The sequence below is a fragment of the Tyto alba genome, unplaced genomic scaffold (assembly GCF_018691265.1).
Source record: "Tyto alba isolate M040663 unplaced genomic scaffold, T.alba_DEE_v4.0 Super-Scaffold_16, whole genome shotgun sequence".
Classification (NCBI taxonomy): Eukaryota; Metazoa; Chordata; class Aves; order Strigiformes; family Tytonidae; genus Tyto; species Tyto alba.
In genome coordinates, this window is record NW_024881278.1 from 20,799,708 (window position 1) to 20,823,516 (window position 23,809).

The 23,809-nt window shown below is 41.4% G+C and overlaps 1 protein-coding gene across 6 annotated transcripts in view; it reads right to left on the reverse strand.

Moving 5' to 3' along the window:
- Window positions 1–23,809, reverse strand: part of TRERF1 (transcriptional regulating factor 1) — a 105,345-nt gene that overhangs the window by 4,092 nt on the left and 77,444 nt on the right. For 2 of the 6 annotated variants that reach the window (XM_042789740.1, XM_042789741.1), the window contains 13 exons: window positions 17,607–19,259; window positions 16,943–16,992; window positions 16,007–16,157; window positions 14,827–15,075; window positions 11,009–11,378; window positions 10,361–10,421; window positions 9,406–9,545; window positions 8,563–8,666; window positions 7,292–7,367; window positions 2,738–2,826; window positions 1,780–1,893; window positions 785–970; window positions 105–313 (listed from right to left, as the gene is read on the reverse strand). In XM_042789740.1, the coding sequence (XP_042645674.1) occupies window positions 105–313; window positions 785–970; window positions 1,780–1,893; window positions 2,738–2,826; window positions 7,292–7,367; window positions 8,563–8,666; window positions 9,406–9,545; window positions 10,361–10,421; window positions 11,009–11,378; window positions 14,827–15,075; window positions 16,007–16,157; window positions 16,943–16,992; window positions 17,607–18,992 (3,185 nt within the window). In that variant the 5' untranslated portion in view covers window positions 18,993–19,259. Of the gene's footprint in view, window positions 1–104; window positions 314–784; window positions 971–1,779; window positions 1,894–2,737; window positions 2,827–7,291; window positions 7,368–8,562; window positions 8,667–9,405; window positions 9,546–10,360; window positions 10,422–11,008; window positions 11,379–14,826; window positions 15,076–16,006; window positions 16,158–16,942; window positions 16,993–17,606; window positions 19,260–20,474; window positions 20,583–23,809 lie in introns of all 6 variants that reach the window. The other 4 variants (XM_032989132.2, XM_032989133.2, XM_032989135.2 and 1 more) reach the window with 4 other exon arrangements.

A 23,809-nucleotide genomic window follows, 5' to 3' on the forward strand; every position in this document is an offset into this window, starting at 1 on the left:
TTTTGAGATCATCAGAGCAAAGTAAGAGTTTGCTACAACACTGTTCATCTGGAATATAAATAGGCAAATGTGATGTGATACTGCAGACAGTCACATTCACTTACTTGCCACACTCCTTGCAAGGAAAAATCGTTGTTGGGTCAGTCTCACCACTTGTTGTGCTGTGAGCAGGTGAACTCTTGATGGAGCAGTATCCGCTCTGAGTACCAGATTTCTGCTTAGTGCCTGGAATGGTGCATCGTGTTTTGGTCACCTGGTTCGTACCTCCATGAATGCGAGCATGGCCATTTAGCGCTTGTCGGGAACTGAACACCTGACGGGGAGTAGGGTGGAGGGAAGCAAAAAAAAATAAAAACCAAGAAATACTGCACTGGAACAGGAACTGCAGAAAAAAGTATGCAGAATGCATATTACAATTAACAACTGTACATATCTAATATGCAAAATCTACTTAGTCAAATGCTGCTTGCTATCAGCTATATCCCACTAGCGTTAAAGAAACTTAGTCATAATAAAACAAACCAGTGAGTTAGCCTATTACCTTTTTCTTACACAACTGTAGCAATCAGAGCTGTTACCATACAGTATTTCTAGTTGATACAACATCTCGGAATTCAGTTGCCTGTATTTTGTGAGGTGGGAATTAAAAGCAGGCAAAATCATTTATCCAAAGGTATGTAGGAGCTATTGCTGGCCAGGAATAATTTAAAGCCCTGACTTCCAAAATCATAGTTCACTAGTATACCATCCTCCCTGCTATTAAAGACACCAAACACACACGTACAGCGCCACAGTTTGGCATTTCACAGATGAAGGAGGACGAAGAAAGTGAAAGACTCTGAAGGGCAGGCAGATCTATAGGTCCAACCAGAGGGATAGTTGGTGGGTCAGGAGACTTTTGCATTTCCCTTTCTTCCTTTCGGTCTTCAATCTCTTCATCTTCCTCTAACACTTCCTCTTCTCCACTTGTCTGAAATAGACAGTGAGTTTAAGAAATACTAGAAATATGGTCAAATACAGACACTATGAGACAGTAGGACATAGACAGTACTGGAACTGCGTGCTCCTTAGTCAAGTCTGCTTCCAGGTTTCAGTATTTTTTCCCATCCTGAATGAACTTCTGGTCTTGCTGGAACTACCACCTTTTAATGGACAAGCTACAGCTCATGAAGCTTCACTGCAGTGCTCAAAACACCCTCTGTCTGTATTACAGAGCTGTGGCTCCAAGAATCTACAGACTCCGAGGTGCAATACTCTCCCCCAGCTGTTAGAATGGCAACGTACGCTATATTCATCGTCAAATTAAATGACTTTAAGAGAAACAAACAAAACAACCAAACAAACACAAAAAACACCCAACTGCCCACATCTCCTGAGACCACTCAGACTACCGGTAATACAGACCTTGCACACAAAGAACTGCATTGCCAGTCTGTGTAAATTGTACCTGTACTAGAGTGTTGGAGCAGTCTTTAGGAGAACACACAGGCACAGGTACAGGCATAATTTACAGGTTTACCTGCTTCATTAGTAGTAAAAGCCATAACTGCTGGACTAGAGTTAGATAATGCACTAGTCAAAACACTTTTGTTCCATTACAGTCCAGGAACACAGGACTGTAGCTGAGGTCACAGGATGCTCATCCAGAACATAATTTAGAGTTATGGGATGACTTTGGTTGAAAGACACCTACTATTATCTAGTCCAACCTCCTCCTCCGAACAAGACAAACACAGACATTATCAAGAGTTAAACTTTCTCACATTCTTTTAGACTTACCAGGCATTCCTCTCTTTTTTTCTCTAAACGTGTTCTGTGTTTCCGTCCCAAACGCAAGATTTTTTTCCAGGTATAGTAGTATTCCACGCATTGTGCAACTGTCTTAGACTTAACCTGTAGTTAAGTAATTGCAGAAATAGTCCAATCTCAATTTTTTGTTTTCATTCAACACAATTTTATTATATTCCAAGAGGCAGGCTTTATTTCTCAAACATTCATATGGAGGAAAAAAAGTCAGTCTGACTACAACAGGAACACTCTTGTAACTTTTCTTTAGTTATTTTTTTCAGTCAAATTTGCATTGACTGTTTCAACTTCAGTACAGTTCTATGGGATTCTCTAGACTCTAGTCAGAAAATGACTGAGAATATACTTTCGTAGCTCAAGTGTACAATACCACTGAGAAATCTAGAAATTAAGAGTTTGTTCCTATAAACCCGTATGTTTTTCAACATTTGAGCTAACAAGTAAGGAATTCTGCCCTGAGATGTATACACCTTGTCTTTTCTGCTTTGTGGCAGAACATGAAAATTAAGCCCAGACATGTTCTCTCTTTATTAACAGGTTTCAACCCTTTCTGGCACAAGGCTTGATGCCACTGACTCCGCTACCCCTTAACAAACTGTTAGAGAACACCAAGAGCATAGCAGAGCACCGTACTTGTCCCACACACAGAATGCCATGACTTGGATTCCAGGTATGGAAGCTTTTACATATAATAACAGAAGGAATGGATTTTATTTATTTATTTTTAACTGGGAATTTATTTTTTTATTTTTACTAGTGCTGCAGTTGCATGCATAAGAACACCAAATGGAATATACCACTCCTACTGGCGTTCTCATAACCACTGCTGGCTCTATGCTTGCAATAAGCTAGTCTGGCACTGGAGGAAAAACAAAGGGGAACAGAATACAGCAAATGGAAAAAACAAATAACAGAACAGAAATAACCTTACCATTTTCTGTACAAATATGAAATCTTTGCTGTAGGTGGACAGTGCCTCTTTGAACAGCCTCCTTTCTTGATGCGTCCATTTGTCAGAGCCTTAAAAAAAAAAAAAAGAGCAAATTCATTATAAATACCAAAACCCCACCACCTTTATGTTAATGTAGCACCTGAGACAAAAACTGGGAAGCCTCAAGCACATGCTAGTGACTGCTGCTACCCAAGTACAAGTATGGCTGTACTGAGTCAGACCTCAAGTCCATCCGGCCAGTATTCGGTTTCCAGCAGCGGTCACAGGCAGTTGCCTAGGAAACAGTAGGATCAGGGCAAGCAAATACAATGCCTCTCCCTAATTATTCCTAGCCTCTGACCACTTATGGCACAGGGGATTTCCTGAATCCATTGCAATTTGCTTACTTAGTAACTATCCTTGTATGTGCCAACCCACTCTTCCCTTCAACCAATTAAACTTCTTTCCCCCAAAACATCCTTTGCCGAGGCGTTTCACAGATCAGTAGACCCTTCACATGAAGAACTGCCTCCTTTTCTTTGTTTCCGGGCTCCCAGTAGCTTCACTAGATGCCCCTTCATTCTTCAAGAGGAAGAGAAAGTGAACCTAATCTTGACCATCATCTCCATGCTATTCAGGATTGCACATCCTTTCTGTCACTCCCACACCTTTGGTCATTACTACTGTCCCTCTCCGGACATTTTCCAGAACTAAAACATTCCTCTAGAGATGAAGGGACCAGAAAGGCATATAATAGTCAACATTTTCAAATATTGTTATTCTGTGTTTGCTTTACCAGCCTAACTGCACATGAAAATGTGAAATCAACATTTAAATCGAAATGTATTTGTGCTTCCTCAGTATTAGTCAAACAGCAGGAACACAGGATTGCTCTACTGCATCAAAGCAGTGTCCTGTTTGTAAGAGTGGGCAGCATTACATACATTAAAGGAAAGATATGCAATAAGCCATGAAGTGGATGCCTTACACTATGAGAAGATTCTGCTTAAGTCTGAGAGTTTCTGAAACGTCTAAAACTTTTATCAAAAGAAACCCCTAATATTCCTGTCAGTGTTACCATTCTCCATAGAAATGCTTGCCTCTGCACTGAATTCAATTAACTTAGTCTTGGCACCATGCATGGCATTGAACTCTACAGGTTACTTATGTCTATAAAAAAATATATAGATTTTGTTAATTAACTGCAAATGCTTTGCTTTTCAGTCAACTGCCAGGCTTACTAGCTTAGAGCAGGTATCTAACCGCTCCTTCATATGCTGAAAACTACAAAATTAACTTTTCTGCAGTCTGTTTTCTGCAGGCTTTTCCAGCACTGGATATAAGCGTGCTTTAGTTATTTCCACAGAGATTTACACTAAAGCTCTCTTAAGCATCAGAGAAAGGCACTGGCTTCAAGCCACGAGTTTTATTTATTCTGTTATCACCCAAAGATCTTTTTGCTGACACACTGCCTTGCCATCTTTCCCACCCTGAACCAGCGTCATTCCCTTCTTACACAACTTGCCAGTCATTTGCATTTAGCCTCCCTCTGGGCAGGGGGGTAAATGCACTGATTCAGTCCAGTGGGCTGCCCTACTACGCCAAAATATAACTTTAAAAAACATGACAACACCAAAGAAGAGATTTTAGTTTTTGGCAAACCTCTCTAGTCATGCTTTCCTGCCTCCACCCCACCCTCCTGGAAAAAAATAAGTAATAACAATATAGAATCACTTCCATGAACTAATTTTATTGTACACCTATGGAGGATTCAGGCCTGACAGTTTCCCCAATAGTTGTGGTATTAGCAGAGACCCTTATAAGATTATGCGGGTTAATTGGAAGTAACCTAATTAATAGAATAAATCCTGTGTAGGAAAAGAAACAGAAGAAAAGCTGTTTTTAACTCTGGTTGCTGGGAAACCGCTTTTGCTCTTGTTAGCTTGAGGGAGATATAGAGAACGTGTATAGAGAGAGATCTGCAATGCAGCAAGAAAGAATTTTGGACTTTGGAATACAGATACAATTTTAAAACTGATCTTTATGTTTAGACATTTGTTCTACATTTTGTTTTACCTGACATATTGTTTATGCACTGATTAACTGTCAATAAATGTCTTCGACTAATCTGGGGGTTTTGGGCCCAACCTGTGGGTTTCAAGGGGGCTACACCTACACCCAGGGAGCCCCCACCTACGCTCAGGGAGCCCCCCTGAGAGGTGACTCAAATCCCATACATACAGCATATGCTGGGCCTGATCTACACCCTACCACAGTGCATACAAGAAGTTTCCGGACTGCTGAAAGCACATTATTTTGGAGACCATCTCTCTTGCAATTCTCACTGCAGAAAAACTTCAGACCTGAGAAATGCCACTGTTCAAATGAAAAAAATTCAAGCTTTTGAAACAGTGCTCCTCTTGTATTAGCTGCACGTTCCCTCTCTCTGCCCTAAAACACCATCCTGACAGATGGCAAAACATTAAGACAGAGAGATTAGGGTGTTCTTCCAAGCAGCCCTGGGTCAGCATGCCCAGCTCTCTTGGCACACAATGGAAAAGCCTCAAGTTTTACAACTTGCTTCTCTCACAAACCAACAGGTTTCAAAGGTGAGCTATTTGCTTTTACCATCATTCAAAGGCAATGCTAAGGATGAGTTTGTATATTTATTGTTTGTGGTATCAGTTAATTCTCATGAGCCAGTGCCATGCTCTGTTTTGGTCTATTCCACCTTTAAACGGGACAATGCCTGAGAGCTGAGTACAGAGCAGAAAGCCCAAAGAGTTAACCCAAATAAATGCCACTTGAAGTTGCATTAAGCTATTCATGCACCAGATTGTGAGAAATTCCCATATGCCTCAAGTGGCTTATTATCAACCACAAATAAGCTATTACTCAAGAGCTGCTGCATGGTGCTAGAACATGGCTTTCTGTATAAGTTGCAATCACATGTTGCATTCAAGAGCATTAGTAAGCAATGCTTTGTCTTGTTATTTTATGGCACTTAAATCCAGACTGGTGAGCTTCTGTTTTGTGCTGTAGTAAGTGAAATCAAACTTCCTTTCCTGCTTGAGAAACAGGGATACACTGATGTCCACAAGTCTCAGTGCTAGTTAGCAAGGATTAGTGTCATCTCATGTGAAAGATTAAACAAAACAGTCTCTCCTGGCTCCTCCCTGCACCATAATATAACACCTTCTGAAACTACTGTGAAGTTGCTTCAGTAAAGACTGTTCCTCCTCCACTGCCGCACTGGCAGAAATTGCTTATCTACTCTGCTAATTAGATCGCTCACTGAGGATGAGGCTGCTGGGATATCTCCTCATCTTCCTGCTCTCATGCCCTGGACTGTCTCACACATATGATTTGGTGTTGTCTCTTCAGACAAGAGACCCTGATCAAAGTTCCTGGCTGAGACCCTCCTTCTCCATCCACCCCCATGTCCACCCTCTGAACTGCAACAGAGCTGTTATCAAAGGCACTAGGCATCTCCCCCAGACAAGACTCAAAACCTGATCTTCACATTTATTCCCTCTTGTTATCAGCTGCCATCAAACATGTTTCTGTTCTTGTTCTCAGGCCAAGGGGTTAAGGAGTTGCTTTACAAAAGAGTCCCTGTTACTTGGGAGTCTTTCCAGTGAGCTGCTACAGCCAGGAAGTAGCTTGCTTCTATACTTATGTCACACAATGACTGTAACTGGAAATAAGTTGATGACCCCGGACATTGTGATTGACTGACAACCAGAAGATTCTTGGCTTGTTTCCTACTGAGCCTAAACCAAAGTCTTGAATCTCTTATGTAAACCCCTATTCTGTGTGTCCAAGCAGTTGTCAGCCACTATGAAGCATTAAACAGTAACATGGAGGGCTGCAGAGGAGAGGCATTTGCCACCTATGCTTATGGGACATAAGTCTAATGGCTTAACACCACCTTCTGCATTTCACAGGGCACTTCTGCTTCATGACCAAAATGCAGTTCTTGCTGTGTTTGTTAATGAAATCATCATCCCAGACCCGTTTCTTTTTGGCTAGATCCATGCAAAGAGAGGCTCTGCATTCAGTACTAAGCCACTAGTGAGAGTTACAACACTGCCTCTTTGAAAGGATGCTCATGATTATCATATTCATTTATCATGCACCATCACCTCAGAAAAGGAAGGCATGAGGACAGACATTTACATAGCAGAAAATTAAGACCTTACTGCTAGTAAATTATAATCTATGATTGCAGCAGTTTTAAAAGGAGATCAACAAATTAAATTTTAGTTTAAGAGAAGAAGAAAATTACTCAAGGCAGTTTTAAATCCGTAGAACCCTATGCAGCAACATGGATGCAAAGTTTCTGTATATCGTCAGTCAGGTAAAAAAACCTGCCAAACCGCGTAACAAAAGGTTCTGGAAGTACCACTCAGCACTGTCCACATCACCTCTCTATTAGACGCTGCCGTCCCTGCAGCAGACAGCAGAGAATGCAGCGTGATCCCACGCTCCAGCCTGGGACGTTGGCCTTGAACTCCATATACCAGCAGATGCTGAAATCGCAAGGAAACCTACCAGCATAGTGGTAATTTGCCAAAGGATGACACTTCAATCTCACTGGCTTTCTCAAAAGCAGCTTCTCAAGAGCAACCTAAATGAAAAAGCAGGGAAAAAGAGAATAGCAAATTCTCTTAGCAAATGCAGTCAGCTACTGCATATAACTGCATTTAGAAGACTATTTGGAATGAGAATATGAATTAATTTTCGTTTTTTTTTTTTCTTTTCTGTCATACAAAATCACATCAAATTACTCCAAGGCCCATTAACACTACAGCTAATGCACACCTGTCCTGCCTTAATTAGCACAAATGTGGCTATTCCTTAGCAACTTCAATCTCTTCCCTCCCTTCTGCTTGGCACATACAAATATGTTTATAGTGTTTGATTTGATAGTGTTAATTAATACTAATATTTAATGGCTGGGTTTATAGCATTAATATTTATAGCGTGAAGTCTTTTAGAGTATCCGTTTAGGTCAACATCTGTCAGGAATGACAGCAAGTGTAGTTAATCCTCCTTTGGATCAGGGAGACAGATGATTTGTGGATCCCTAAAATTTCTCCCCTGACAATGCAGACTCCCCTGTATAGCAAATTTCACATCCTGACAGTAAGTTCCATCACATGTCTCAGACCCCTCAGATACAGCTAACTGGGACACAAGCTAAAAACCGGTGCATTAGACAACCCTGTGAGATTCACTCCAGCCCTGTGTTCTGTTGCATTTTGTTTTAAATTGGCTTTCCAGGAACTGGTGCAGGGCCTTGTCTTTCCCCAACACTGGGCAAAATGGATGTTTTGCCCTAGTTAATAACATTCCCATCACTAAACTAATGCAAATATTTGAATGCATTATTTATATAAGAACTGTGTGCAATTACCTCACAGTTCTGAACAAATAAGTAGATGTGATTGCTGCTAAGAAAAAGGGTTTTTATAAGGACTAGAAGAGGGCTAAGCTCTCTGTGACCAAATATAAAGCTTGTGAAATATCAGGGCTGGAGCAAGCACTGGGAGACATTCAAAGCCCCAAGGCTATAAACTAAGTAATCTTATCTATATGAAATATACAGTAAGCCTTCAGAGAGGCACTGCTTTGAAATTTAAATTTATTAAAGAATGAAAGGGAAAAGTCATTCCCCAAAAATGTTACAGGATGTTTAAAGCATCACTGCAAATCAATCAGAAATCTCTTTTTTATATAACCATATCTAAATCCATTTAATAAAGCATGCTAATTTATCTGCAGAAGAGGATCATATCTCCCCTTTCAGTTTCTTATCTTACCATAATATCTCCTTTCGCTTCAAAGAGAGAGTGCAAAGCATATTCTGAGTTAGTTCCTCCACCAGGTAACACGCTGGAACAGCTCATATTTAAAAGGTCTTCCACTGTCAGAAACAAGTCAACATTTTACTGCTAATACAGTTGCCTGTCAGTCAAACATTCAGAGCCAAGGATTCTGTAATGCCACTCAAAGACAGTGTAGTTCAGGGCAGTGGGTTTCATGCTCTCTCTCTCCCCAGCACCTTATCTCCTGGTTTTAGGATCACTCACCGAGGAGGGGATGTGAATGGGATTTGCGGAGTGCAGCCTTGGGATGGGACAGGCTACTACAGAGCCAGAAGCAGAGATCTGGCTGTGAGGCAGTGTCTTGCACAGGCCAGTGATGCTGCTGTGCCAAGAAGGCTCCAGCCAGGGTAGAGAAAGAGAAATTAAGCATGCTGGAAGCAGGAACAAACTCTGCTCAGGACTGGTAGCAGCCACTGAGCCTATCACATTTCCTCTCAGTTATGGTCACAGGATGGGTCCAGGAACCATCAGCTGCCTCTCATCTGTGACATCTGCCCTTACCAGGCAGTTCAGTACTGCCCAAAAAAGCCCACTTTCCAGCAACGATCTTTCCCCCTTGGCTGTCAGAAAGCAGTTCATCCAGACTTCACTTTAAGTGCCACTATATAATGTTGTTACTCTGAATCTGTAACACGCAGCTCTGGTCTCTCGCTCTGCCTTCTCAGTAATTAATAGTCTCTTGAATGTTTTGTACAGTATACACATGAGAAAACACTGTGAAATTCTTCAACAGGCACAGGTTGATGTATGAACTTCTAAAACGACAAGTCACTCTACCTCTTTGTTGGAAGACTTTGTTCTCCAGTTCTGGCCATGGTTTCCAAACTAAAGTTGCCTTGTGCACATCGTTCTCCATCAGCAATCTGTCCTGCAGCTCAGGAATGTCAGCCTGGAACCTGGACCCAATATTGATTCGTCTATGAAGACAAATAAATAAATAAGTATTCAACTATACAACATGCAGAAAAAACAGAAGTCACATTAGTGTTTACTTTGTTTCCAACAAAACTTTTGTTACACTAGAGTGGCAGGAAATTGTGTCAGATTGCTTTACGCAATGCTTTACTCTCAGTGGGATAAGTGACTTGAATATTAGAGAGAAGCAATCTCTTGGGGGGAAACAAAAATTTCAGTACACAATTTAAACTATACTGAGACATCATACTTTAGAGAGAACCCAAGCTAGCCTATATACATGTTAACTAGGAAAGAGGATAGATGCCAGAAACAATAACTTTATGTTCTATAGAGAATGGCACTCTTCAGCAGAGAGCTGAGGGACAATCCTGTTTGCAGTCTGCCCTGGGGAACCTACCAGGTAACACCTCTCCAAAGCTCCACAGTTTTTATATATATATATATATATATATATATATATATACACACATGTATATATATATGAATATATATATGAAAAAAAAAAGCAAGAGTACTGGATCAGCATGTGTTTTCCTCATGGCCCTCTTCCCAGCCATTACTAACTCTAGTTTCACCCTCAGGGGCTCCCACCAAGCCTCTTCTAGCATTTTTGAGACACGACATCTACATCACCCAAATCCATTTTGCTCCCAATGTCCTCAGCCACCATGCAGAGCAACCTTAAACATATCCAGCCCAACACGATTTCAGGTAATTGAACGCTAACTGCCCAGTTCAAAAGACTTCAGACCACATGCTCTGAGTTGGAGCTAGTCTATAAAAGCAGTGACAAAAGCAATATTGTTTTTCTTACGGTTCAACAGTCTGTTCTCCAGGCCCAGGTGTCACTGGAATGACACTTCCATCAATACTATCTGAAATAGAGATTGAAGTTTGAGTTTAAAAGGTATTTTGGTAGTAACTGCTGATGTTTCACCTCCTGTGTTGCATTGCCACCTCCCTATTAACATCAACATTACTCCAGTCTATTAAGCAAAAATTACGCTTAATCAATATTTAGACAGAAACAGCCTAAATTGTTCTAGGTAACAGAAATGTCTGAACTTGCAGAGGTTTCTACTGTGCTGATCACATATGATCAGTCATCTTTTCTTGTGAAGCACTGAACAACAAATACTTAAAATGAAGCCCATGTATCAACCCAGGTCTTTGCCTCCACTTCAGAAGGCCCAGATGTAACGAGAGGCATGGTGTTCCTTTCTTGAGGCAGACCACATTGAAAGATCACAGCCTTACTCACTGGTTTGGCTCCACTATTCACTTCATGCTTTAATACCACCTCTACAGAATCACAGGCAAAATCCCTGACAAAGATGAACTTCTGTGGAGTAGCAGAACCAGCCATGCATATGAGCACACATAAAATCATCAGTGTGGTAACAACACAAGAGAGGACAGCAGTATTTACTACGTACTGCCACTTTGTAAATGTAATACTTACTAGACCGACACAGGAGCACCCGTGGAGTAGGTGTCAGTGGAGTAAGTGGCAGCTGAGTGTGTGAGGTGCTATGAGATGATGTGATAACACTGCTGAAGAGACCAGACCCTTGCCGAACCGGACTGAGCATCGGTGGTGGAGTGTAGGGGGGCAGCTCATGCGTCCGGTCTAGCAGATGATCTCCGAGGACACGGGGAGAGCGAAGCTGACTCTGGTACAGGGTGGCACCGGAGTGGGACATGCTGAAGTTGAACGAAGGAGGAGGTATGAAGAGAGGTTCAGGTCTGTGCCGATACTTCTTCTTGTCCTGCAATGGTTTGAAGTTTTCTTCCAATTTTACAGCACTTTGATGAGGTTTTTTGCTAATTTCCTAAATGAAAACACACAGAACTTTAGGGATGCTTAAATGTTGTTTGCACACAGTCTCCTACAGCTTAAGGCAACAGCCACAGAAAAGCTGTTACCACCAGGCAGTTATTCAGGTACTACCATAATAAGCCTGGTCAGTACAGTATCTGGTGCTACAAAAAAAGTCAGGGGAGCAAGAGAAACCAGCACAAATTACCCTCACCTCCCTCAGCAAGCCCTCTGGGTCAAGGTAGGGCTGAGCCGCAGGCACAGGCACAGAGAGGCTGCTGCCAGCTTTTGAAGGTGCAGGGAACAGCTCTCCCAGGCCATGAGTCTCCCACACCTTTCCCCAGCTCCACCCAAACACCCTGGGCACTTCTATTTGCACTGAACACACACAGGCGGTTGGGAGTTACTTCATTACCCAGTCACAGTTTATTAGAAACTTTATGTGAGATGTTTTCCAATGCATTTATTTTGTTCGACTAGGAAGGACGCATGAGCTCAGTGAAATTACTGCAGCAGCAGGAAAGGAAGAAAAATGTAATAAATTCAAATTCTTTTCCTCTTATCACTACATTCCCATCAGCTTGAGTACAGTCCAGCTGCAACAAATCTTGAACTTAACTCTCTCCTCTTTCCTTGGAGGAAAAAGGGTAGTAGATGACCATTTAAGAAATTCACACTGTAACATGCCTAGAATTCTAGAATTTGAATGTTAAAAATCACTTAACAATAAATCATAGATTCCACAGAAGCAGAAGGCACAGAATTTGTGCAAACCTGGAATCTGGATTTCTGAAGGGTAGAGGTGAGGTGGGAAGAAACAGGTTCTCAGGTTGTGCTTTAAAAACACACAGAAGCTGGTAGATGAACACAGTATTAAATATACTGCTTTCAGGTGTTCAGATTGTAAATCTTCTTTAGGATAATCTTGGAAAGTGGAAGAAAATTTTTGACAGACAGGGTTACTCCAGAATGTCTGCATTATCTGGTAAATTCTACTACCTAAGTAAATTACTACAATGTATGTTTAGACAACATACATCTTTACACCATGGGTGGCTCTTGAGAATCACATTCACCCAATAAAAATCATGTTAAAGGACCATTAGCACTGTCACCCTTCATCCCTTATGTTAATACGTTCCAGCTTGTGGAAATGTTTTTGATTACAGAGGTCCTGTCCTCTGTTAGATCATGGCTGTATCCTCTCCAACAGCTGTTCACATTTTTTCTCTCAAAAAAAATTACATTTTGGAAGAGTTTTCCTTTTGCAGGAAAAAATGCATCTTTACAGAGAAATTTACTGATAATAGACATTCAGAAGAGTGAAAGGGTGAGAGTTACCTGTAACCACAGACACAGTCCATCGTGACGGTGAACATTTAGTGTTCAAAAAGGAGAGAGGGGGGAAAAAAAACCCTCCTAAACTCAAGGAAAAACCAAACCAAACCAAACCTAAAAAACCTCCCGAAGGCCAGACCCAAGTCTTTGATTAAGGACTCATTTTGTTCTGCTCTTTAAATGTGAAAGAGCTGGTACTCCTTTCTCATTCATGTAAAGCAAGCTAACCAACCAAAGCAACATCAATACCAGCCTTGTATACCTTCACCTCCTTATGCTGCTTCACCTACAGCCTCATACTTTAGCCTTGGTGTGGTTATGCCAACACTACCAAAAAATATCACATTGAGTATTAGAGGAGATAGTAATCGTCCATGGCCTTTTGATGCAGATTCACCCCAATACTTTTCTGAAGCTCCAGGAACTGAATCTCATTACCCAAGACTGAATGCATCCTTGTGGGCCTTGCTGCCACACTGTGACAGATCCACGCTGGGTAGATCCTGATGGACCTCACTTGACTGCTAACTTCAGATGACCATCCTGCAGCATTGCTGAATATTTAGCTTCCTTCTACTATTTGATTTTACTGGTTCCATGACCTTTGTGGGAGCTTCTCTGGACAGCTCAAAGCTCAGTATAAATAAATGCAACTCCAGTTCTTCGGTATTAAAAAAGAAAAAAGTCTCTGATGGCAGAATCTCTTTACAGAAGAGGGAACCGTAGATCTTTTGATCTTTGAGCATTTCCAATGCTATTGCTTATATAAAAGATAGGATCCAGAGAGGAAACTGCATGAGTTTAGTTTGCTTGGCCAGTAACAAAGACTGCAAGCATGATTTTGAGTGAATGAATGCGCATTTAGCCAAACACTGGCAGATTTAATCACAGTCACTTTACATACATTGCAGAAATACACAAGCCCAAGCCACCTACTCTGATGTCTCTAGAGAAGATCTCCCACTCAGAGCTCAAGGATTGAGAAAAGACTGTCCCTTTTCTCTCTAGAGACTAGAAATAGAAAACTGTACTGGTGAGTTGCAAGCTAAGTATTGTGAGATGCTGTCTTCCACAGTAAAGTGAAAGTTTACGTGTAAAATCTCTGTCTGAAAGGAGGAGAGTAAAAGATTTTATATATATTTAAAATTAGTGCGTGTGTCTGAATGAAGGGTCGGAAGGGGGTGAAACACACAAATATTATAAGAAGTCACCCACAATGGTATACGCTGTCCCCTTCTTTGGCCATCAGCCTCATGAGAAGGAAAAAAAAAAAACATAAAAAAAAAAAAAATCACAAGAGTATTTCTCTGTATTATACAGATAATACCATACAGCACTTGTACTCCCCAGTAATCTCTTATCATGGCGTACTCTGCAAGCAAGCACGGATTTGAAGGAATGAGCAGCATCTATTCCTACACTGGAACGTGAAATAAATACTGCTTGCTCCAGGACTCTTTCAGGAAAACAATAAAGAGCATTCTCACATCTCATTCAAGTACTCAAATTCCTCATGCTGCCTGACAATTTCAGTTTTATGAGCAAAATGAAAGCACTAAGCATAGCTATTTCTCCTATATCAGAATTCTCAGTGATTAACCCTTAGATCTGATGCATGCAGAGAGAAAGGGAAAAACGACTTCATTGCAAAACTCTGAGTCGGCAAGCTTCATACTGGCTTAGAGCACACATTGTAAGCACTGCACAGTGTCATCTTATCTTCAACTGAAAGAGAAGCACATATATCTGACTTTCAAAAACAGGAAGAAATAAAATTGCTGAATTTAAGCAATAACAGAAAAACAAAGCAGCCTGAAAAGGAAAAACAAAAACAGTAAAAAGATACTAAATCCCTTTGTTCTAGTGGGATAAAAGAATATCACATTCCAATTTCAAATGACTTATTTTCAACTGAGGTCTTGATTCCCCAGCAAAGGGAAAATTATTGTTTTCAAATGACTAAGGAAGAAATGCTATGATGCTACAGGCCTTTTTTGTTTATTAGGCATCATGAAGATTCCAGAAAATATTCTGGAACACGGACATTTTAGAAAGTAGCAGCACTATAAGCAAAGGGATTTAACAAGCACAGCACAGTTAGTTGCAAGAAACGCAGCACTCACAGAGGATGAGCAGGGGTTGGCCACTTTTGGACTGCACGGTGGAGAGTAAGTCATCTTCACGAGAACGGGCATCTCATCATCTGACACAGAGCTGGCAGGCTTGTCTTTGACTGTGGCAGTGCTGGCAGAGGGCTGCGTGCTGGGCTCGGGTGACAGAAGCTTTACAGGGACAGACACTGGCATGACGATGGGTGCGAGGCCATCCACCTCTTTAGGCAGCGGCTGCTGTGGTGGTTTCTCTCCTTCATCCTGTACAGACAATTAAAGGCTTTCAGCCCGAGTGAGGGAGGGCTACTTCTGGATCGATACACTACACAACGTATGGCACCGTGGCTGAAAAGAAGTGGCCAGGGTTACAAAACACACAACAGCGTTGATTCCTGGATCCTTTATTTGCCTTGAACAAAGTTGGCAGATTACTTATGACTCCTACAGAGGATTTGGCCTCGGTGATACATAACCACATTAAGCATCTTTATAAGATAACTTGCAGGAGGGGAGATAAACATGTGCTCTTTTTGTCACTATAAAGACAGAATTCTCCATCACCCACCTGAAAACAAAGACACAGATGGTGTAACTCTGTTAGCTCTTTGCCTTCCTGTGGTATTCCTCGATAGGGCAGAAATTCTAAAATATCAGGACTGACTGACAGGGCAAGTTATTTTCATGCAGAACAATTCAAACCCACATTTTTGGTTTGGTATTTGTTGATACCTATAGAACTAAAACACTTGGGAAGAAAGCTGTCAAAGATTCAACAATCTTGCTCCTTCAATTAAAGCCTGGGAAGGCTTCCAATAAACATCGCTTAGTCATCCAAGTAGTCCAAACAAAAATAAGGAAGACTTGATGTTCCTGATATTTCTAATATAATAAACAAACACGAGCGGGGAAAACTTTAGATGCTCCTGACACAACTTTGTAGGGTGTTTTCGTAACATGCAGAGAAACAGAGGGACAAACACTGTTCTGTTCTCCACCACTGCCTCTGACTTTAAAGTAAGATTTCTGGCCTACCAACTAGCAGAATTATGTGCATTTCTATTTACACGGGGTATGACATAAAAAAACAGCGTTGAGAAGAACAAGTTTTGACAGCAAAGCAAAGCATGGCAAAGCAAGCAAACATCAAGACGGAAAGGAGAGAGCCAAATACTGAAGTAAAATGAACTGATACCTGTTTGAAGTTAGGAGATGCTCTTACTCCTCCATGTGACCTCATGTGACCATTTAGAGCAGGCAAACTCTTAAACTCCTTCAAGCATATTGAACACATTAGCTTGTTCTTTGCATCAGCTCTCTCAGGAAGTGTTTCTCTGTTCTGGCCACTATTTTTATTTTCATTTTTTTTTAGCATGGAACACAAAAAGAGACATTAGTTTGGCATGTTTCCTTTGTTGCAGAGGAAGCCTTTTAGTCAAGGAAGTCAATAAAATTTTACGGCTACATGGTTATGAAGCCACAAGTAAGCATGGGCTGAGTTCTGTGGAATACGTGGGCAATAACCTAGATCAGCTCCTCCCAAGATAAGGAAAATGAAAGTTTTGAGTAGGGCACACTCATCAAAACTTGGCCCTCAGTATGGAAAAGTCTGAGAACCCACAAGATCTACCATGACAGACCTACATTTCCCCCACTCATGACAGCAGTTAACAAGTATTTGGACACAATGCCTCTACTTACGGTAGGCAACTGTGCTGGAGGACACCTCACCCCTTTGGAGGTGAGACCTCAAGAAAAACAGAAGATCCCTGCTGCCAAAAGATATATAAATGCAACACTGAGAGCAAACTGCTCCACTGCTTTTGTCTCTTTTTTTTTTTTGGTTCTTTATTTTTTCTTTTTATTTATTTACTTTTTTAATTTTTTTTTGAAAGACAAAGCATTTATTTGCTTTTATTGATGGGGAGGGAGGGTGGAAATCACACAAACTTAAATTCACAAAGCACAAAAATAAAGATGTTTCTGAAAGAGCAACAACTATTACCCACCCAAAGTGCATTCTCCTCCCTCTAAACTGCAGCACTCCTTTCTATTTATCATATTTAAATTTCAAATTTAAAGACAAAAGGGAAAAAATAAGTAATTAAAGAAAAAAATCTTTTAAAAATACCTTTGTTCTGGGGACACTGGCTGCAGTCTGCTATCTGACAGTTGCACCTGCTATCAAAGGAGGAGAGAGGAAAAGAGGGGAAAAAAGATAAAAGAATTTTTCAGGAAATATTAATGCATAAATGAAGGTCCCCACAGAATTACGCTTGCATTTTGCGTATGATTTTACTAATATTAAAAAACTCTGAGTCGAGAGCCTTACATGTCTACCAAATCAGTGTCTCCAAGCACAGCTAGTGCAAGTTTTCTTACGCTCACCTGCTGTCTGAAGCCTTTGCTCTGACCCAGAAGTATGACTTTCGGAAACAGGGAGCCGACTAACTCTTCCTGACCACTCAGGCCCTCAGGTGTTGAAAAATCAGCAAGAGCGCTTTGCTGTAACTGGGTGCCTCCTCACCAGAAACTGAGGCAGAACTTGCCAAGGCCTCTCACGAGGGAAGAGGCCACTCTGCATCAGCAGCAGTTCTGTGCTGCCGCTAGCCTGGCCCAAAGCCAGCCCAGGGATGTAGACAGGAGTCGTCTGTTAATGCAGGTCCCCAAAACATTCCAGCAACACCCACCACTCACTCCTAATCTTCTGGCTCTCCTGCAACCGCTGTGGTTCCACACCTTGCTACTCTTCTGCAGAACAAGTTTGGCTGAGCACAGACGTAAAAATTACCTACCTGAGGCCACGCGGTGCTGGGAGAGTCTTGCTGAGTGCTTTTGTTGTTCAGATGAACTCCCGAGGGTGGCAAAAGTGTTCGATGAGGGACAGCATTACCTATAGAATTAATGTCCTGCCTTGCAGGATCCTCTGTGGTCTCTGGTGGAGTGAGGCCAACGTGGGAGTTCAGAGACGGCACTCTGCTCTCACTGGGGTATTGCTTCTGCTGATCTTGCTGCTGCTGCTGCAGTAAACTCTGTGGGTACAAGTGCCTGTACTGTTCATGGGGATCTTGGTAGCAATACTGAGGCATTGCTCCCAACTGGATAAGCTGCACAGGATGACTTGGATCCTGAGAGTACTGGTGTGGTTCGTGCATAGTCTTTGGATCGGGTTCCCTGTGATACGGAGGAAGCGGCAATTGCATCTGTTGCTGCTGTTGCTGTAACTGCTGCATGACAGGTTGTGTTTGGTAATACTGAGCTATTTGCATTGGACACTGCCGCTGCTGCTGCTGCCGAGTTGGCTGTTGCTGCTGCTGCTGGATCTCCTGTATCGAAAGCCGCTGATGTCCCTGCTGTGGCTGAGCGTAGTATTGAGTCTGCTGTAAGTGCTGCATCTGCTGTGGTAGGAGCTGCTGGGACTGCATTTGCTGAACGTGTGTTTGTCCTTGCTGAAACGCAGAATGCATCTGCATTTGCGATAAATGCTGCTGGTAGTCATAGTACAACTGTTGGTGCTGCATGACTTGCATTTGTTGCTTTTGCTGCGTGCTTGCAAAATTCTGGTGTGTTTGCTGTGGCAGTGGTTGGTATCTTTGTACGCTGGAAGTTACAGGCTGTTGCTCAACCGCTGGCTTCTGGGAGAGCAGTTGCCTGAGCGCACTGTCACCAGAATTATCCGCCATCGAAGACTCCGTGTGCAAAACCTGAGCCATGTTGTTGACTTGAATTCTCAGATTTTGGTTAGCAAATACTTGTGTAAAGGAGTCCAATTTATGCAGGACCCCACTGGTAATTTTTTGCGATCGATTTTCACTGGGTTGAGAGTAAGAATATTGGTATCCGTCATGGGACTCCCCCTGCCCGAGGGGACTCCACATTGCGCTTTGATTATTCAAACTGTTCCTCACAGGGACATGGTTTCCTGAGCCAGAATGTGTCCAGCTGGTTTGTCTAGATGTATCCATTGACCCAAGACTTTTTGAACCTACAGGCAAGGCTATACTGTCTCTTGAATCTTGGGGAAACTGGGGAGAGAGAGGGGATGCCTGGGGAGCATCCATTACAGATGTCCCATAGCTGTGATTTAGAGATGGAAGGGAGTTCATTTGGTGTTGTTGGTAGTACAAGTTCTCATTGCTGTTGGCAGTATGGTTAGATTTATACAATTGCTGGTCCCCCATTTTTGGTCACTTCTCTTCCAAACTTACAGGCACACGAACCATTGAAATCTCTATAAACCCTGAGATAGCTGAGTGAGGGGAAGGGAGGGGAAGGGAAAAGAAGCTGGAATTACTTATAATTCAGCATGTCCATGTGCATCACAAGGACTAAGATTTCCTCCAGTCTATCAGTAATTCCAATCTCAGACTCGACGTTGCTTCACATCTTCAATAAATGGACCACAGCACAAATCCTACACAGATCAACAGGTTCAGTGTGCCAGGCACCTGCGGAGTAAGAGAAAGACAAGGTAAGTGTTGGCTCTCTCCATAAACTGTTATTATTATTATTGCCTCAAAGGAACTGTAAAATCTCCCAGTTTGAAATACAATTTTGCATCTGATTATGTAGCAGCTGGGCTATTCCAGAGCAGTTAGATTACTTCATCTCATCCCATTATCCTGCCCTCTTCTCTAGTGCTCTGATAAAAATCCTTCAGCCAAACCAGTAAAGGCTTATTTTTCAAAACAGTGTATGTACATTCAAGCAGCTTTAGCTGGCCACATAGTGCTCTCTCATAAGTAGTTTTAGTCAGACAGCTGACTATCAAGACAAGTCACCTTCCTAGTGCTATAGCCATCTTCTCAGAAGCAACATGCCCATTTTCTAACACAAAATAAAGTACTGTGGACACCACAGCTGCCTCCACAAAGGCCTGAAAAGACAGGTAAAAAAAACCCATGGCTTTGAACAAAGCTGACCGTACTCAGATATCAGCATTGAAAAGAACATAGAGAAGTTAATGGCAATCTGGGATTTGCACAGAGCCTTCCATAGCTTCTTGCAACTTCCAGTGTTATCTACAGAAGGTGTCCACTGGTGGTATGAAAATAGAGCATCACTGAAGAATAAGATGCGACACTAATACTCACTGCTGTGACAATAAAAAAAAGTAAAAAACTGAGCACAGTTTCCCAACTGTATCTGTGCACGTTGATTTGTGTGCTATGTCTATGTGAAATGTAATTAATGCTAAGACCAAACCAGTCCACAGAAAGATTTTCTGATCACTCACCTTCCATCACGAGTGTTGAACTCCAACTTCCGCTTACCCTCTCACCCTTCCTTCTTCACTTTGCATTACTTTAACAGACTAATTTATACCGAATGCAACCTTTTATAATTTTTACTGTATAAACTGTAATTCAAAGTAACACTTTACAGATGTCTGTACTGTTTTCAATGAATAAAACAAAATACACAGGCACATTATAGGCTTGTTTTACTATTCCACAGTATGAAGCAATCACTGTCTACAATCACACACACTCACAGAGGTGCAGTATGCCTACACACACATAAATATGTTTTAACATAAAAGTTGATTCTGAACTTTAACAAGAGCACAAAAATATTAGACCGCAACCTTAACTCTCCCTGCTTCACATCTGCCTTTCTAAACTTAATGCTTTCCAAAGACTCCTGCGTACTCATGTCCTTACCTTTTTAAACTGAGGAGAATCCTTGATCTAGATGGATAAATGTGAAGTCACCGATGGAGAAAATTTTAACCATTGCCAGATGCATATTAACGAGGTCTGTGCTAGCAACTGCAAATAAGGATAATACATAGCTGCAGGCAGAAAAAAACCCCTTTCCGTTCTAGCATAATGTATGACAGAAAACCTTAGCTCCCAATGAAGAGGGCTTTCAGTGTGTTGTACAGTTTTTGCGTAAACCATCTGCAGCCATTAGCATGTAACATTTTCACGTGACAAATAATGGCCAAGAGTAATTGAAAGTTTATTTCCCCTTTCCAGAAATATACATTGCTTCATAGTTTATCTGAACACCCTCTCTTCCAGATTTTTATAGCTGCACAATTAAAAAAAGATAGGAGTCAACAATGAATGGTCAGGCTGCCAACAAGATTTTTCAGCAACAACCCAACTTCAAAGACTTCCTACTAAAAATTATGAAGGGAAACTAAACAAAGCCTCCACAAAACATTCAAAGGGCATAAAAATAAACACTATGTGATATTTCACACTGAAAGGCCATCACCTTTTAGAGGAAGAGAGGGATCCTACACAGGAATATGCATCTCCTCTTATGCCTGCCAAGTTAAGTAAGCTCAACCCCGATGCTCTGAACACATCTTCTCGTGAAAACAGGGCACTACAGCATCTGTCAACAACACCTTCTGTATGGGAGGTATGTCCCATTTCACCTATTAACAGTGTTGTAATTTATACCAAGTTCCTTAGTTTTGGCCCTTCTTTTTAAAGTTTGAAGTGACAAGTATTAGCCAAAGGACAAGAAAGAGTAGTGATACAAACCACTGAATAGCTCCAGGAGGCAACTGAAACACCACAAGAATTTCAGGAGTAAGGACAGTAAAAGCACTTATTCTTAAGGCAGCAAACAACATGATTTTGGTATAAAAATGAATCGAGCAGATAGCCAGGCCCCTGATCCCCTACTCTTCCCACAGGCAGGAGCGCCACGGTAGCAGATGCTACCGCCTGTACCAGCAGCCATAGCTACTTTTGTGGTCAGCCCTTGGGTATGCACCAAATTCCACTTACTGCACCCTTTCATCTAGGGGTTACCTGTCACAGTTGTCAAGGTACTGGAAAACAGTCAAGAAGGTTTTATATCTGAGGCATTAGCACAAACCTCTCTTCCCTGCTCAGAAGGAAAAATAAATAAATAAATAAATAAATGCACACAGAAATTTCCTCTCCAGCAACTCCAGCATCCTCAACTCACCTCCAGTTTGGGAGTTGGGACATACTGATACTAGGTAGATTACATTTATCGCAGTTACACAGAAGTATTTGTAAAAATCTGAAAAAATGATAATGTAATATTATATTAAAATACCAATCAAGTTACAAAAAGACTGGAAAATGCGGTCACTATGAGAATCACATAAAAAAAATTTGCATTGTTTTCAAGCGCCCATTCCTCACTCCTTTCCCTTCCCTGACCCCCCCCCAAAAAAAAAAAAAAAAAAAAAAAAGAAAAGAAAGATGAAAACATTCCTTTCAAAAAGCATCACTGATCTGGAGGGAGAGAAGTGCAAATGTTTAAAAAGCATTGTTATTTTACCTTCAGGTAACATAGAAAAAAAATCAGACAGGCACACTGAAAAAAGCATAATCAGTAATAAACTAGTCCCTCAGATACCAGATTTTCTTATAGAATTTGAACAGGCTTAAATTCAAGGGCTTGATGCACTGAGCATTTGCTATCAGCTTTTACAAAATGCTAACAGTACACATTTCTTGTTAGATTAAATTCTAACAGTATTTCAGTGCTGTACACAACATCATTAAGGCTTTAGGGGCACCAGAGTTAGTCTCTGGCCAACTGAGAAGCCATTGGCAGCGTACTGAGTGAGTTCTATTTCTTTCAATGATAGGAAGAAAAGGGTGCTTTTTCTCCTTTTTTTTTTTAGTGCTCCTGCCTAAACACTCATCACTGCAATTTATCACAACAACTCTAACTACTAAATGGTTAAATCAAACAGCTAAAAGCAGCACGAGTTTTAAAGCAACAATGGTTCTGCAGTTCTGTGTTTCTCCTCTTCCCAACAGTCATTTATGCTACTTAACCTATTACATTTCTGACATTACAGATATATCCCAATTACATAATCATTACAAAGAAACATGAAAACAAATGCAAAAGGACAGGAACATTTCTGTAGACTGCCTAGGAGGAGAAATACCCTACTTAAGTTTATGGATGGAATCTGGACTCTAATGGGAGTTCAATTGATTTCAACAGAGACGAGGTTTTGCTCCAACTCTTTTCTCATCATTTTAGCATGGTGCCCTGCAACTCTCAAAGCTCCCTTCTCCAGACTGAAAGCCTGGGACATGCTAGTCTGGCTGAAATGCCTTTACACACTCCAACTGTCTCCCTCTTCAAACACAAGCAACTGGAAGGCACTAACAAGTAGTAGTCTTCCCTGGAAGCATAACATAACTTAATTCTGGTAAACATGAAACAGAAGAATATTCCAGCCGTATCTGTCTTCAGTAAAGGTGGTATGATTTTCCTCCTTCATTAACTGTATCACTGGAAAGTCAGAAGAACTTAGAGAAGATGACAGGCAGTGAAATACCAAGGAGATGGTAGTTCTAATGTAAAAAAAAAACACTCCCAGATCCACCACACACTACAAAAGCTGAAACCTGCAGAATTATTCAACTCCAGTAAACAAAAGATCAAGCCACAATCATACTATCAAACTGCCTGAATCTACATGAATTTCAGAGCAACACATCCACTCCAAATAAGTCAGTCCATGAAAGTGGGGCAGGGTGTGGGCTGCAAAACCAGGGCTGCATGCCAGCCAGTGCCGATTTCAGAACTGTGTGAATGGAGACGGATGACAAAAGACTGGAGGAGAGCAGATGCTGAAGGAAGCAGACTCATTAAAAGGCCATAAAGTTATTACAGCACTGATCTAAGCCATCTCAGTAGGTTGCATAGCTGAGCATCAAAAGGGAATTGGATCCTATTGTTTGTCCAACTTAATTCAAGTTTTTCAGATTTCACTTTATGCAAAAATCTGCATTATTTTACCAAGCAATTACTAGTAAGTCTGAAAAAAGGTGGCTGGATAAGGTGGCAGATGCAAAAGAAGCCTCCATGTTCATCCAGCTTCTGCAGGTCAGAGCATCTGCAGCTACTCATAAGCAACAGTGTCAAGAGATGCTCATTTGCTGGGGCACCATCCCTCCTCATGTCTCTCCCTCCTGGACGGTAACTCAGTTAAAGCAAGTTTAACAACCACTCTTTGCAGTCTGAACTGTTTTTTATA